The sequence below is a fragment of the Chrysochloris asiatica genome, unplaced genomic scaffold, assembly GCF_000296735.1.
Source record: "Chrysochloris asiatica unplaced genomic scaffold, ChrAsi1.0 scaffold00012, whole genome shotgun sequence".
Lineage (NCBI taxonomy): Eukaryota > Metazoa > Chordata > Mammalia > Afrosoricida > Chrysochloridae > Chrysochloris > Chrysochloris asiatica.
Window position 1 is genome coordinate 573,606 of NW_006408530.1, and position 16,783 is coordinate 590,388.

General features: G+C 36.6%; 1 protein-coding gene across 1 annotated transcript in view; it reads right to left on the bottom strand.

Annotated features, from left to right (window-relative positions):
- GPD2 (glycerol-3-phosphate dehydrogenase 2 (mitochondrial)) overlaps positions 1-16,783 on the bottom strand; it is a 118,883-nt gene that overhangs the window by 78,198 nt on the left and 23,902 nt on the right. The window contains exons 3-4 of the mRNA XM_006834527.1: positions 15,442-15,539; positions 13,131-13,294 (exon numbers count right to left, since the gene is read on the bottom strand). Coding sequence (XP_006834590.1) covers positions 13,131-13,294; positions 15,442-15,539 — 262 coding nt within the window. The remainder of the gene's footprint in view (positions 1-13,130; positions 13,295-15,441; positions 15,540-16,783) is intronic.

Sequence of the window (16,783 nt, forward strand, 5' to 3'; positions counted from 1 at the left end):
AGCAACAACACTGAGAAACAACAATTTCCGATTTTTATTTACTTTTATTTAATAAAGGGTCCTATCTTATTGTACACACTTTTTGACTTACAAAACACTTGTACATCTTGGCTAGAACAGTAAATTGGGAGGAATATGGTATGGAAATTTTTGATAAATAGCTTTTGCCTTGAGTCTGGACTGGAATCTCTTTAAAAGGGGTCAGTTGAACAACAACATGGGTAAGGTTAACTACTACTTACCGTGACCTTATAAAATTTCTTTTAAAAACTTACATACATGAATATACCCTATCATTGGTGTTTATGTTTTTACATATAAAGTACAATATAAATAACTACTATCCCAGTATGCTACACTTTATCAAATCTGTTTTGTGGGTATGTGTGTGTTTTAACTAATTATAAGAGAATGAATGTCTGATACTTAATATCTGTTAGTCAAGTGAGCATTAAACAATTGCAAACTTTGCTAGGGGTTATTATACTGTCTCATAATCAGGAATCCAAAGCATATGTTGGATATTAGCCTGGTAGGACACAGTGTGTCTTATTTATTCAAGGTTTCCTTTGAAGCCACAATTAGCAGATTTTGCTTCTTAAGGGTACATGTCAAACTTCATTTAGCATTAGTTGGTATCTAGTTACAATAAAAAAGGCAGCAGTTGGGGGTCAAAATATGTATGTATATATATCTGCTGTATGAGCAATAATGTCAGTTTCATGTATGTAACTCACAGAAAACAAGAAGAAAAATAAAATAGAGAACCTGACATGACAAAACCAAGATAAAAATTATTCTATTTATGTACACAAAACTGCATATAGCTAAGGAGAGATATAAAAAATATCCATATGCAGCTTGATATTCTAATATATGTCTAAGACCTGGATAATTTTGGAGAAAGTTATTTTATATGGTCATGTTTTTATCCTTAAACTTCAAAGAGCATACATACATACCTAGAATATGTATATATGCATAATATTTTCCTTTCTAATAGGCATGCATCATAAATGTTTCTGGAAATATATTCAAATTTTAAATATATAAAGGGACATTTGTGGACAATATGTTTTAATTTGGAACATTTGCAAGAGTAGCAGAAATTTGTTGATTACAGAATATCCATAAAATTGAGTCAAATAAAACAAGTGATATTTGAGCAAATCGTATTTTTTACATTTATTAATTCACTTTAATTCTCAAAACACCCTGTAAGTTAAATATTCCAAGCCTAAAGTTATGGATGTACAATGTGGTACTCAAAACATAGTTAAGTTTGTAAAGCCACATTTTATACTTGCCTGTTACCAACCATCTCAGCTATGTCATATTACTTATCAAATATGATTGTGAAGATAAGATGTGGACACTTGATTATGCTATTGTCATCAACATTATTTTCTAAGTGTTTATTAGTTTAGCTATAGTCTGAACACTTTATGTGTTGCATTTTACTCCATTATGTGATTATAACATGATTATGTGTTTTCATTATTTCTCTTTTTGAAATGACACCAGGCACAATAAACGTTTTTACACATGTTGCCTGATGAACAAAAGAGTTTCTTTAGGGCATGTATCTAGTAACACAATATCTGAATCTTAAGATATATGCATGTTCAACTTTACTAGGAATATCAAATCGTTTTGTAAAGCTTATATGCTAACTTACGTAATAAATAATATTTTTACAAAGTTTAAGCAAACCTAAACAAAAAACAACTTAAGAATGTATGTTTATCAATGGAAGAATAGATAAACAAACTTTGGTACATATATACAATGGAATATTATGCTGCTTTGAAGAATAACAAGGAAGCTGCAAACTACCGCATAAAATGTATAAGCCTTGAGGGTATTATGCTGAGTGAAATTAGTCAGTCACAAAAGGACAAATATTGCATAAGACCATTATTGTAAAAGCTTAAGAAAAGATACACATACTAAAAGGAGGAAGGAGCTTTGGAAGCTTAGCGGTTACGAATTTGGCTGCGAACCTTAAGGTCAGCAATTCCAAACTACCAGCTGCTCTGTGGGAGAAAGATGAGGCTTTCTGTTCCTGTAAAGATTTACAGCCTCGGAAACCCTGTACAGGGTCGCTATGGGTCGGAACCAACTCGAGGGCACTTAACAACAACAAAAACAACTAAAAGGAGGAGTGAAAAAATACTTTGTTGGTTACGGGGGGCAGGGAGGGAGGGATGGTAGAATACAGGGTAGGGACAGATACATCATAGTTCAGGTGTTGGGGAGGGCAATACACAAGAAGAGGGAGGGGAATGGAAGACACAGTAGATATGGGAACACTAAAGCAGGTTTGCATAGGTTAAATAGGACAGAGGTAAATAATGATGTATGCTCAACCTTGGAACAATAGGGCTCTGTGATACAGGGATTGAGGCATAGTCTGAATGGGTAAAAGAGGAGTAATAATGTTAAGATGCTTGACTGTCTTATGAATATTGGTTTCCTTTGTCTAATATTGTAAAACAGACACTTAAGTTGGATACAAAGGACTACCGGAAAACATGATTACAGAAATCTTGTAATCTGTCAAGATTTAGCCTAAAACTGATTGGAATACCTTAAAGGAGTTCTATAACTTGCCCAGTGAAATAGGGTTCCTGACGAGCCTTTATAGTATATAAGACCTTAGGTGGAACCCTGAGCCCCATCCAGAACCTTCTGAAGTGAGACATTCCCACTTGAAAGGACAAGCAGACCAGCCTGGAAGAGCTAGAGGAACAGAAAATACTTCTTGAATGAAAAACCAGTAGAAAAAATCCAAAAAACAAAAATGGCAGTCTGATTAGCTACTACAAGAACAAACAAGTTGTTCACCAGGGAGTAATCAAGGCAAGCAATCAAGTCCCTTCAGGACAAACCCCCCTCCCAAGATGAAACTCAGAGAGAACACATAAGCAGGCATGTAAGCTTGCTAGTGATCACGGTCTGCTGGTGAGTGGAATAGGAGGAAAGGCAGCAATGAAGATATGGGCTGAATTCAACCATGTTCCATAGACTCCCATGACCTGGAGATGAGAGGGAGAAGAGGAGGAACTGGTTGGTCTAAAGTGTGGTGAGACCTGGGGACTCCTGAGCCCATGGACAAGGACATAGCCACAGATGGCTAGAGCTGAGAGCAAAACACCCAGCTGATTTGAAGTGAGGGGAGATGAACAACAATGTCCAAACTTGTAGATAGTACCCAATTGACTTAGCTTTGATGGCTTTATGATCAGAACTTGATGAAAGTAATTTTTTTTTTTTTGATAAAGGAAAAAAGTGTAAATTGCTACAGTTTGATGAACTTGACCTATACTTATGGAGGTAGTAACTCAAAATACCAACTGAGAGGGAAGGCATCTTCACATCAAGTATCAATCCTATCTCCTCTATACACAGGGTTGATAAAGATGGGCAACTTAGACATAGGCTACCTAATATTGGGGTGGGGGGTGCTATAAAGGCATGAAGTGACTGGCTTACAAGTTTTCAAGAGGGAATTTAGTTTAAGAGTGTTGGGAGAAGAAAAACAGAGGGAATGGAAGCAAATACTGTCAAATGATGATGCAGGGAAGAGATTGTAATCACTGTAATGAAATGATGGTGTAAAGTCGGTGTTCTCCCATGTAAACTATCACTCAGTTCACAATAAAAAATAAATAAATAAATAAATAATAATAATAAAGTGTGTGTGGGCAGGTAGAATCCCATTCAATAGTTGTCGTCTTGTCTAGACAGGTCTAGTGAAAAGAGATGGGATATGATTCTTGTGGTTTAATAGTAAGTAACTGTTACCATGACTAATTGCGACTGTCACAACTGTAAAGATAGAAGTTTTGTAACAAAAAGCGGGGAGTAGTTAATCTTACAGTCCAGAAACAGAGGACTCTAGGACCATCAAGGGAGAAAAGCATGAGTGAAGAGCATGAGTGGAGTGTGGAACCCTATCCAGAGAAGCAGCAACAACAGAGATGGAGTCAGAAATGAAAACATGGAGAAATAGAGCAGTTGAAGACTCTAGACTCATGGAAAGAGAAAGGCTGTGAGTTGATGGTCAAGAGGCAGGCTTACAGAATGTGTCCTTTGGTTGTTTAAGTGATTATATATTCCTGAGTGTTTTTGTGTACATCCTCCCTCACAAAACAAAATGGGGGAAAAAAAAAAAAACAGAGAGAATAGAAGCAAATACTATTGAATGCTGATGCACAGAGGACACAAATCATTGCAATGAAATGATGAGTGTAAAACCGATGTTCTCCCATGTAAATTATCACTCAATTCACAATAAAATCTTTAAAAAAAAAAAAAAAAGAAGAATGTATGTTGCTATGATTAGACAAGAAAAGCTCTAGAATCCAAAAATTTTGAATTTAGGAGAGAGGATATGACTCAAAATGAGAAAAAACAGCTGTGAACATCCATTAATAATAGGAATGTGGAATGTACAAAGTACAAATCTAAGAAATTCTTCAAAAAGGAAATAGCACGCTTACAGATCAATAGCTTAAGCATTGGTAGGTTAAGTGAAAAGATATTGATAATTTTTCATCAAACATTCGTATGGTTTACTACACTGTCATTGACAAATTGAAGAGCAATAATGTTGCATTCATCATCAAAAAGAACATTTCAAGAACTATCTTGAAATATAATGCTGTCTGTAATAGGGTAATATCTATACACATAAAAAGAAGCCCAGTTAAAACAACTATTATTAAAATTTTGCACCAGCCACCAAAGCCAGTGATGAAGAAATTAAAGAATTCTGTCAACTTCTTCAGTATAAACTTGATCAAACAAGAATCAAAATAACGTGATAATTGCTGGTGATTGGAATGAGAAAGTTGGAAACAAAGAAGAATGATAGGTAGCTGGAAAATATGGCCTTGGTAACAGTAATGACGCTCAAGATCTCATGTAGAATTTTGTAAGACCAATGATATTGCAAATACCTCTATTCAACAACATAACAAGCAACTATACACTTGGAGCTTGCCAGATAGAACACACAGGAATAAAACTGACTATATCTGTGGGAAGAGACAGTGGAGAAGATCAAAATCATCATCCAAACTACAACCAGAGACTGACTGGAACAGACTACAAACTTCAGGTGAAAGCCGAAGAAAATTTTTTTAAAGTCCACAAAAGCTAAATTGCGACCTTTAGTATATCCCCACCTGAATTTAGAGACCAACTCAAGAAAACATTTGATGCATTGAACACTAACTGAAGAACTGAGGAGTTGTAGGATGGCATCAAGAGCATCACACATGCAGAAGCAAAAAGTCATTAATATGGCAGAAAAGACCAAAATGGATGTCAGAAGATACTCTGAAACTTGCTCTGGGACATAGAGTAGCTAAAGCTAATACAAGAATTGATGAAGAAAAAGAGCTGAACAGAAAATTTCAAAGGGCAGCTTGAGAAGACAAAGTCAAGTGTCATAATAACTGGAGTTAGAAAACCAAAACAGAAGAACATGCTCAGCATTTCTCAAACTGAAAGAACTGAAGAAAAAATTCAAGCCTTGACTTTAATATTGAAGGACTCTACGGGCAACATACTGAATGATTCAGGAGTCAGTAAAAGCAGATGGAAGAAATACACGGACACACAAATATCAAAAAGACCTGGTGGACATTCAACAATTTCAATATGCTCAAGAACCAAATGATACTGAAGGAAAAAGTCCAAGCTGCACTAAAGACAGTCATGAAAAACAAGGCTCCTGGAATTGATGCAGTACTGAAAACACACTGGGCTAGGCAAGACATTTGGGAGACAGTTACCTAGTCAACTGACTGGTGTGGCTATTCCAAAGTAAGGTGATCCAACTGATATTGGAAACTATCAAACAATATCAGCAATATCATATCCAAGTAAAATTTTGCTGAAGATAATTTAAAAACAGTTGCAGCAAAACACTGCCAGAAATTCAAGCCAGATTCAGAAGAGGACATATAACTAGGGATAGCATTGCTGATGTCAGATGGATCTTGGCTGAAAGTAGAAAATACTAGAAAGATGATTATTTGTGTTTTATTGACTATGCATTAAAGGCATTCGACTGTGTGGATCATAACAAATTATGGATAACACTGCAAAGAATGGGAATTCCAGAACACTTGTGTTCATGTGGAATCTGTACCTAGACCAAAAGGCTGTCATTGCAACAGAAAAAGAAGGTACTCCCTAGTTCAAAATCAAGAAAGGTATGCACCGGGGTTGTATCCTTTTACCACACTTTTTTGATCTGCATGCTGAGTAAATAATCTAAGAAACTGAACGATATGAAGCACGCAGCATGAGAATTAGAAAAAGGCTTGTTAACATTTTATGATATACAGATGATACAACCTTGCTTGCTGTTAGCTAAATACTGCATTTGAGTTATGGTGTTGGAGGAGAATATTAAATTCTCCTCCAACACCATAACTCAAATGCAGTATTTAGCTTTTACTTCCAAAAGTACCAGAGACTGTCAAAGGAACAAATTAATCTGTGCTGGAAGAAGTACAGCCAGAATGCTCTTTGGAAGCCAGAATGACCAGACTTTGTCTCTCATACTTCAGACATATTATCAGGAGTATCAGGAGAAACCAATCTCTGGAAAAGGATAGATGTGTTTGGTAAGGTGGAGGGTGGGAGAAAAACAACAACAATGAAGACCCCCTGTGAGATGTATTGGCACAGTGGCAGCAGCAATGGACTCAAACGTAGCAACAATTGTGAGGTTGGTACAGCACCAGACAGTGTTTCCTTCTGTTGTGCATAGGATCATTGAGTTAGTACCAATTCAATGGCACCTAACAACAATAATCTTGAAAACATTCAAATTAGTCCATTATCAAAAATAAGGGCTGGACAAAATATTAATGCACTGGTCCAAAAAATAAAAATTTAGTTTGAAATATGTTTCAACAGTAAAGTCAATTTCAGCATGTAGTTCCAAGTTACCTATATATAAAAATTTTATATGTACTACTGTATTTACCAGCTGCTCCTTAGAAGCCCTATTCAGGGTTGCTGTGGGTTGGAATCAACTCAACAGCACTTAACAACAACTGTACTTACTGGTGTGGCACTTTGGGTTAATGAACCAGATTGCAAAGCCGTCAGTGGTTCAAGCTTACCAGATGCTCCTCAGAAACCCTATACAAGATCGCTATGGGTCAGAATCGACTCGACGGCACTTAACAACAACAACAACTATATTTACAAAGAAGCTCTGGTAGTGTAGTGCTTACGAGTCACGCTGCTAACCTTAAGGTCAGCTGTTCCGAGGGAGAAAGATGAGGCTTTCTGCTCCTGTAAAGATTTACAGCCTTAGAAACCCTACACAGGTTCGCTATGAGTTAGAGACGACTCCACGGCACAGCACCCCCACCCCCACCCCCACTGTAATTACAAGTTAGACATTTAACCATAAATGTTGTTAAGTGCCATCGAGTCACTCACTGACCCTACAGTTCAAACCTATCTTGTGGTCCAGTGTTGATCCTACAGCGTCACAACAGGACCCCAAACAGGGTTCTATAGGATCAGCACTGGACTGCTAACCACAAGGTCAGTGGTTTGAACAAGTTGCTCCTTGGAAATCCTATACAGGGTGGTTATGAGGCTTTCTGCTTCCATAAAGATTTACAGCCTTGGAAACCCTGTACAGAACTCACTCCATGGCATGTAACAACACTACTGTACTTACAGATTACAGACATTTAAATACAAATAGGCAATCATAAATAATTTGATAAAAAATAAATCTAAGACGTTCCAGTATGTTCTTCCTACAACAAGGAGGATAGTTTTGTTAGCTCCATGAACCTTGGACACTCCACTTTGGAAATGTTGTTCCAACATTCCAAGATTTGGATTAAAAAGCATGTAGCCCAAACATGCAGAAAGATACTGCTATTTTGTTTGTAAAAACACATTATTCAATCATCTAGTCCATTTATTTCTATTCCCAAGAAGAAACTAAAGTGTCATTTAAATTAGAAAACACTCACTTAGGTCAACGAAAGTGTTTGCAAATAGTTCAAATGATAAATAAAGGTGCCATCTTTAGATCTGACATTTGTTTCAGGACTTCAATGGAAAAATTAGAAAAAAATGAAAACAAAAAAAAAATAAAACAATCACCTTCCTGCTATTCACTGATTTTTTTTTTTTTTTTAAATCAGCACCTTAAAAGATTTGTCTTTAACCTAGGCTTTCTTTTATTGAAGTATACAGTTGTGAGTGCATGCCTAGAGGAGTAATAGTTTGCTCCTAACAAAAGAGTCTGGATTCTACAATATGCCTTTTTTTGCCAGAAGCATCGTTCCCTAAAGCATACAGCTAACTGAGTCTCCTGCTGTACCTGTAACAATTTAATTGTATAAGTCAGCCTAGTCAAGCATCTCCAGCGCGTGACTGGGAGACATGAAATTCATTGTCATTATTGTCCCTGTCATTTTGGATCATTATATCCTGCTGCAGAATTTTCCTCACTTCAGTGCATTTTTACCTCCAGGAGCCAGGGATTATAGCTGAGGTTGTGGTGGGGGCAGGACTGTGAACTACATTTACCTCAGGGGAGCCAGAGATTAAATTGGCTTTGCGCTCTCACGAGTTGAATTCATCTATTTGTATGCTGTGAGTTTTAGGTTGGAATAAAAATGAATATTCTAGCAAAACCTAGGCTTTAATTCCCCCCTTTGAAACATGGTTGTAACCACCTTGTATTTACATTAGGAAAGCCAATGTAATTTCTTGTAGGTTGCTCTTTTGATATGTGCATAAGTAATACTTTAGGGCATCATCGGATATGAAATAGCAGACATCTTTCTCTCTACGTCAATGCCTTGTGTGACAGAAGGAAGTATTTAAAGCTATTATTGTGTTCTTCAGTTTCGTTTTATAGAGGTTTAATAGCATATGTAATGGTTTTAAATATTTAATGAGGTTTAATTATATCTCATTTTTGTGCACTGGATTGGATGGCTGAAGTCCAACTAGCATGGTACCAAAGACTTACTATGGGAAGTGGAAGATTCAAATAAAGTTAATAGAGGAAGACAAAGTAAGTTCCTCAGGAAATTAGTTACTCCAGCAGCTGATTCACAATTATAGCCTCACAGCCTACCAAGTCACCCAAGTTTGTGGTGCCTTTAATAGCTCTTGCTGATTTAGGAGAACTGGGCCAGTCACCATACTCTACCTAGTAACTCTGTAACAGTAGTAATGGCCAAGTTCTAGCTGTTCCCCAATATATATGTATATTAGGAGAGAGGAAGGGACTGGATAGGGAAACACTAGGATGTGTCTCAGTCAGTCAGTTTGTTGGCTATTATCTGCAACAGAAAACCAGAAGAAAATATAACAGAAGTTAGAATTGGCTATGTCACTGCGTATGCTGATGTTCATTCCATCTGGATTTCACGACAGTTGACATCTTTGTCTATACTGAATAAAGAGGGTGATTATTCCTCCATGTGTAAGTCTGCTGTTTTAGCACTTAATAATAAAAAACATGCCAATGCCATGTAAACTATCACACAATTCACAATAAAACATTTATATTTAAAAAAAGTTAAAAAAAGGAAAAAAAAATATGCCAATGGATCATACAAATGACATATACAGAAGAGCCACAATAATCACCATATCAGAAAGTTGTGGAATTTATTTATTCTTGTCAATTTTTGAAGTAATAGATTTCACTTTAATTATTTGCAATGGGCCATTAGCATTTATTTGAGTTTATGTGCTTACAAGGAATTATGAAAAACAATTTTGACCTTTGTACATTTTGTACTTCAGAAGGAACTACATAAGCTCCATCATCTCAATATTCGAGGAACCTTAGTGTTCATTTCAGTCCCTAGTCTGAGTTAAGTGAATGGCAATGTTTACTAGTCAGTCCCATTCTATGCTCACATTGTTCTAGTTCATTCTTTTCTAGTACTGTGTAATGTGTTAAGAATAATAGTTCTTAACTGCCAGAACTTCATACAACATATAAAAGTCTGCTTGATGACTTGTGGCACTTTTATCATAATCAACAGCCTCCAAAGTTTGGAGCTATAAAAATAGTTATTTCAAGCAGTTCAAGTGCATCTTGGAATCACTTGGGTGACTGTCATTACAAAAAATTTTGAAGAAGAAAATATTTACAGAAGGTTTATCTAATATTACAATTTGTCGTCTTAAGTTTGCAATGGTGAATGAGCAGAAAGGTATTTTCTTTTTTCCCTCTGACGTATGAGAGAGCTTCAAAAAGTTTATGAAAAATGTCCAAAATCTTATAGCTCAATTTTTTCCAAGAACTTTTTTAAGCCCCTTCATGCTTTGGTAGCAGGCTGACAATAAGGCATTCCCTTCTTTCTCTCAGGACAGCATATTGTTATGTTGTTGTTATGTGCCATCAAGTCATAGTGATCCGATGCAAAATGGAACGAAACACTGCCTGGTCCTGCGTCATCCTCACAACTGTTGCTTCACTTGAGCCCATTGCTGCTACCATTATGCCAATCCATCTTGTTGAGGGTCTTCCTCTTTTTCACTGACCCTCCACTTTACCAAGCATTGTGTCCTTCTCCAGGGACTGGTTCCTCCTGATGTTGTTATTGTTAAGTGCCATCGAGTCGGATCCAACCCATAGCGACCCTATACAGCATTTCCAAGGAGCAGCTGGTGAGCTTGAATCACCGACCTTGCAGTTCAAACAGCTTTGCAATCTGGCTCATTAACCCACAGCGCCACACCAGAACTCCACAGTTCCTCCTGATAGCATGTATAAGAGTTAAGTATTGCCATCCTGGCTTCTAAGGAGCATTCTGGTAGTACTTCTTCCAACACAGACTTGTTTGTTCTTTCTGGTGGTCCATGATACTTTTAATATTCTTCTTCAAAATTCTCAAATTTGCTACATGTAATTTTTTTACCTACACGTTCCACTCTAACTTATTTCCATGTTGATATTTAATTTGCTTCTCACAATATTAGGTAAAAAAGGAGTTGTCCCTATCTGGGATTACAGTCATGAGAGCCTAGTACTAACCTTCAAGTTTCTATTGTTGTTTCACATTCTTATTTTACCTCACCTCAAACAGGACATAGTTGAGTCTATATCATTTCAAAAAGTGTTTTAAAAAACAAAAATTATTCATTCCAAATGGTTAGAATCTAATAAATCTTCCCCATTGGTTTAAGGATTAAGATATTCCAATATCAACTTTTAAAGAGCCATTTGCAATTATCTGGAATAATTTCAAAAACTTCAAATGATTTCTGCTAAACTCTTAATTTTGCAACCTGTAACCAATTAAAGGCCAGATCTAGATTCAAGAAATCCTTCTTCATCTTGATTTTAATACAATAATGTTTCTTCTGTATTTGGTGACATAGATTTCCTTAGTTTCTCCATGCAGAATCAATAAAAATATATAATTCATAACAATACCAAACCAACATAAGGCAGATTCTATCACAAACTCAAGTATACATTTACCAATATTCCTATTAAGGCGATGCACAAGTTAATATATCAAAGTGGTGCTCAATACATTACATGGTAGAAAACTGAACAAGTATTTGAAATGGTTTAGTGCAGAAAGGATTAACAATAAGCAGCAAAGGGCACAAATACGTCCATCGCAGGATGGACAGGAAGCTATTTGCAGGATGCTTTTTACTCCTCCTGGACCAAACCCTCTTTAATATAATCACCCAATAAGCTACAATGGATTAAAATTAAGGGTCTGATGCAGAGAAAGCAAATTCACAGTTAAGGTTGTCCTTTAACACGCAGACACAATTGAGGGTACCAAAAAACTAGTTAAGTGGCCCCCTGTGGTGGCCAGATGTTGGAAATCACTGCAAACAGTGAGTGTCCTAGCTTTTAATGTTTGTCTAAAGCTTTTAAAATTTTTCTACTATTTTTGCTGCTATGGCATTTTCTTGATTTTGGCCCCCATTATCCCTTTTATGCATGGGCATTTTGCTTTCATGTATAAAACTGAAAGCTGAATGGATTCAGAAATGCAAAACTGAAAAGAAGGAAAAAATGGAGGGGTAGCCTTGAAGACATCTCATAATATGAAGTCTAAATATCAAAGTCTCCTGAAATAACAACAACAAAATATTTATTCATGCTAAGAGTTGAGATATCCAACAGTGATTACAAGACTGCATAATGGGGGAGGAGGGAGTAGGGGATGACTCACTGAACTATAGAGCCTACGATGCCATTTGCTAAAATTCCTAAGACTTTTTGAACAAGTGCCATTATCATTTTCTAGTTATTTCCTTTTCAGTGAAAGTCTTTGAACTATTTTCCAATTCTATGTACACTCTTTAAAAATGATAATAAAATTCTACAAATGGTTTTGCCTGTTTGTATAATTTCCTATTTGTGGTCCATCTGGAGGTATAGTTAAGTGGTTCATTCCTTCATATGAAAGTGTACACAATTATATTATTCACATTCCAAAAAATAAAATAAAAAGAAAATGAACATTGAACACATGGTATATGAACACTAAAGAAAGGTCACTACTAGAAAACCTCAAAAAAAAAAAAAATGCAATATTAACTGAGGGTTTGGTTTAACAGTTGCAATGTTCACCCACATTTATCACATAAATTGTATGTACAAGAATTGTGTCCTGTGCCCAGTACAAACATGTCAATTTCAGCCCAGGGGGCATTTTTCTCTAGGTTTATAACCCCTTGAAAATGGAGGTTTCATCTAGAAAATCTAACAGATCCTCAGCTGCTTTCAACATTATAACATATTCATAAGACAAGTATTCACTGGCAAACACCAAACAAATTAAATAACATGAGGGTGGGGTCAAAATTTGTGATGTTGGAAAATGGACCAAACCAACCATGAGATATAAAGTGGAAATCAAAAACGAAAAGAAAAATGAAAGGCAAACAATCTTGAAAACAAAAACATTATGAGGATCCTTTCAGCTAGTATTAGGAAAAAAAAAAAAAAAAAACGATGAATGTGTGGATGTAAGCTAAGCATTAAACATAAGGGTGCAAAACTATCTCATTAATTATACTGTAAGGCTCATAAGCGAGAGAAAAGAATCTTGGTTGTTTTTTTTTAAGTCACATACCATCATAGTAGACAATCGCTCCAACCAGCTTGTCCTTCTGAAGCATTGGGAAGTGCTCAAGGGCTCTAGATTTGCTAAGGATATAACTGCTTTTTAAGCAATTACTTCCTGCAACCAGATCATATAGTTTGATTCCTACCCAGTAGTAAGGTAACTGCCACCACCTACAACATAAATAGAGGGACAGGTTTGTTTAGAAATAGATTGTAGCATTATAAAACATCACTTTAAATTACAAAATATTTCCCGTTGCAGCAAAACAAAGCATACCTACCAGTGTGTTACAAAAGAACTTGAGTGACTGTTCTGACACCAACTTAGATGAGTCACATGAGCAAAATGAGCCAGTGAGACTTTAATTAACGATCTGTAAGGCAGTGGTTCTCAACTCTGGCTGTATATTAGAATTCTCTGGGGGATCATTACAAAAAATAAAAAGCTGGTACCTGGGTCTCACACTGTAGAGAATGATTTAATTAGTCCAGCATGAGAACCTAGGTGATGCTAATATAAACCCAGGGTTGAAATACAACAACACAGTGTCCAGGAGTTCTGGTGTGGTGCTGTGGGATAAAGTGCTGGACGGCAGGGTCTGTTTGAACCACAAGGTTGATGGTTCAAACTTCCACAAGGTTGGCAGTTCAAACTGTACAGGGTCGCTATTAATCGGAACCAACTTGACAGCACTTAACAACAAATCCTAACCAATCTATGAAAAAAGATTGAAAAAGCATAAAATCTATAGCGTCCCATAACACTTGTGTGGCTGAAAGTATTACACAATCTGCTTATTATACCAGTAATAAAAAAAAGCAGATATGTAACTCTTTTAGCCATACAAGTGTTATTGGGCTCTAGAATCAGATTTTTTTTTTTTTTCAATCTTTTTGCATAGATTGGTTAGGATCTAGACTAGTGAATCTCAACCCTAGAAGCAGATTTTATACCTGTGTAATTATTGCCTTAAGGAGCTCTAGTAGCATAGTGGTTACGAATTGGGCTGTTAATCTCAAGGTCAGAAGTTCGAACTACCAACTGTTCCGTGGGAGAAAGATGAGGCTTTCTGCTCCCATAAAGATTTACAGCCTCGGAAACCCTATACAGGATTGCTATGTGTCAGAACCGACTCCACGGCACATAATTACCACCACCAATTATTACCTTGGGCTTCTGGAGTGACACTGTTAGATCAGCACTGGACTGCAAACCATAAGGTTGTCAGTTCAAACTCACCCGAGGCTCTTCGGAAACCCTGTACAGGGCTGCTATGAGTCGGAACCAATTCAACAACGCTTAACAAAAATAATATTATTATAATAATCACCTGGATAACCATTACCTTATGGCTAGTTTAAGGCAACTTCATAAAGAGCTCAACAACAGTAGGCAAATTAATGTTTAAGATTTATAATCTGTCCCTGTCAAACTAAATGTCAGCTAAAGTTAATTGTTGTTGTTTTTAATTACCATCAAATCAATTTCAACTCATAGCGACTATGTATAGTGTTTCTGAGGGGTGGCTGATAGACTTAAGTGGCTGACCTTGAGGTTAGGAGTCTAGTGTTTATCCTATAGTACCACACCAGGGTCCCTATAAATGTTAGTAGCACTGTTGGATAAGCACTCGACTGCAAGGTAGTTTGAACCTTGGCGATTCAAACTCACCATCCGTTCCTTGAAATCCTACATAGGATCACTGTGAGTATGAACCCATTCAACGGCCTTTAACTTCAACAAAGTTAACAGTTGTTGTTATTGTTTTGTGCCATCAAGTTGGTTCTTACTCTCAGCTGCCCTGTATAGTGTTTCCTAGAGAGGCTGGTGTGTTTGAACCACCAACCTTGAGATTACTACTCCAGTGCTTATCCTGCAGTGCCACATGAGGGGATTTAAATAACCGAAAATGGTTTGGCTTTGGAGTTGGTACAGGGTGGGGTATAATTTTGCAGTAGTATACATTTTGACTCTGCATTTTACACACTACACATCACCCAGTGCAAATGTTCCCCAGTGCAAATGCATTTGCTCATCTGTGTACACTTAAAGGAGTATGAAGTTACTGATTATACATGCACAACACAATCCTCTTTGCCTTCAAGAGCTCGTGCTTAGAGGTGGGTCAGTAGAAAGTAATTTAGGAAAAGCCACATTTTTAAATACTACAAAGGAAAATATTTGAAAAAGATTAAAGATTAGAACCAATTAAAACCACATTAAGAAATACACATTGAGGGATTATTTTCATTAAAACTGTGTTGTTCTATTGACCTCAGATAAGCAAATAGTACACAGGTGATATCCAAAAGCTTACTTGTAAACTGGAAGCATTATAGGTAATGGAGATGATAAATGGGGAGCAATTTCTAGCAGGTTGGCACGCTCATGAAGGGCTTCTTTTACCATCCTATACTGCAAAGCAAAACAGAGAAAATTAGTTTGGCAGTAACAGATCATAATATTTTCAAATGGCAAACAGACACCCTGCCAACTGATTGATACACAGAAACCTCTCTACCTCTGAGCGAGGATAGCTCTCCCTCCTAATCAAATTTCTAATAATACATCATGCTGTCAACCTCAAAGATTTTTTAGAAACCTTAACTGTATTTGCATAGGAGAAAAACATGCTGTCAGAGTTCCCAGGTGTAAGATATTTCCTTGACTTGAGTTACAAGATTATTGTAACAATTTATCTTGCATTCTCTGTATTGTCCTTCTTCTCAGTTCCCTATAATATTTTTTTCCAGGTAAGGGATAACAGCTTGTTCAAATGCACACTAAAAGTTTACTTCTAGCCTTTACAGAGCCATGTGAGGATGATACATAACAGTTGCTCAGTACTCTATAAATTATATAAAAGCGTTTGTCTTAATTCTTTGAGCCCTCATTATACCTCTATGAAGAAGAGCCAACGTAAGTATTGCAATACTAATTTCACAAATGAGAAAACTGAGGCGCATAGAAGTTGAGTCAATAAGCTAGAGCACATGACAAGTCATCTGATCCTAAAGTCTATGTTCTTTTCCTTTCATCCATCACAACGACAACAAGAAACATAAGAAAAGGGGACAGATTCAAAACTGATAATGACAAATCTCTGCTGCTGGGTGTTTCATGTTTGAAAAGCAGAGAAAGCTCAGCCGGTTTTTGTTTTTTTTACCCCTCCGGCAAATGCCATCTTCCACACTGCCTTGGCAGTTTTCAAATGGTGGCAGGCTGGACACAATAAGTGTGACATAAGAAAAGCATGACTCAGGTCACTGAAAATATGACAGCAAGACTGTACTGCTGGTGAAAGAATCCGTGTGACAATCCTTGTGCCCTACAGCACAGCTCCCCGAAATCTGCCCAGGAAGTAGTGATTTGGTGACCACTGGCAAAAACTCAATCACTATTGTTAAAAGACAGCATATCCAAAAGTGACTTTGTAAATATGCCATTTTGACATGCCTGTATAAAAAAAATCCCCCGATTACCCAAAAATATATTAGAGCAAAGAACAGACACACCTATTCTGAAAGATACAGCAGCGCAGAATACACTAAACAGGTATTCTCAAAAGGAAGAAATGTTAAAAACCATAAAAATTTAAAACAAAAAACAAAGACCTCTGATTTAATTGGGTAAACAAAAGCATAGTCACAATTTTTGTT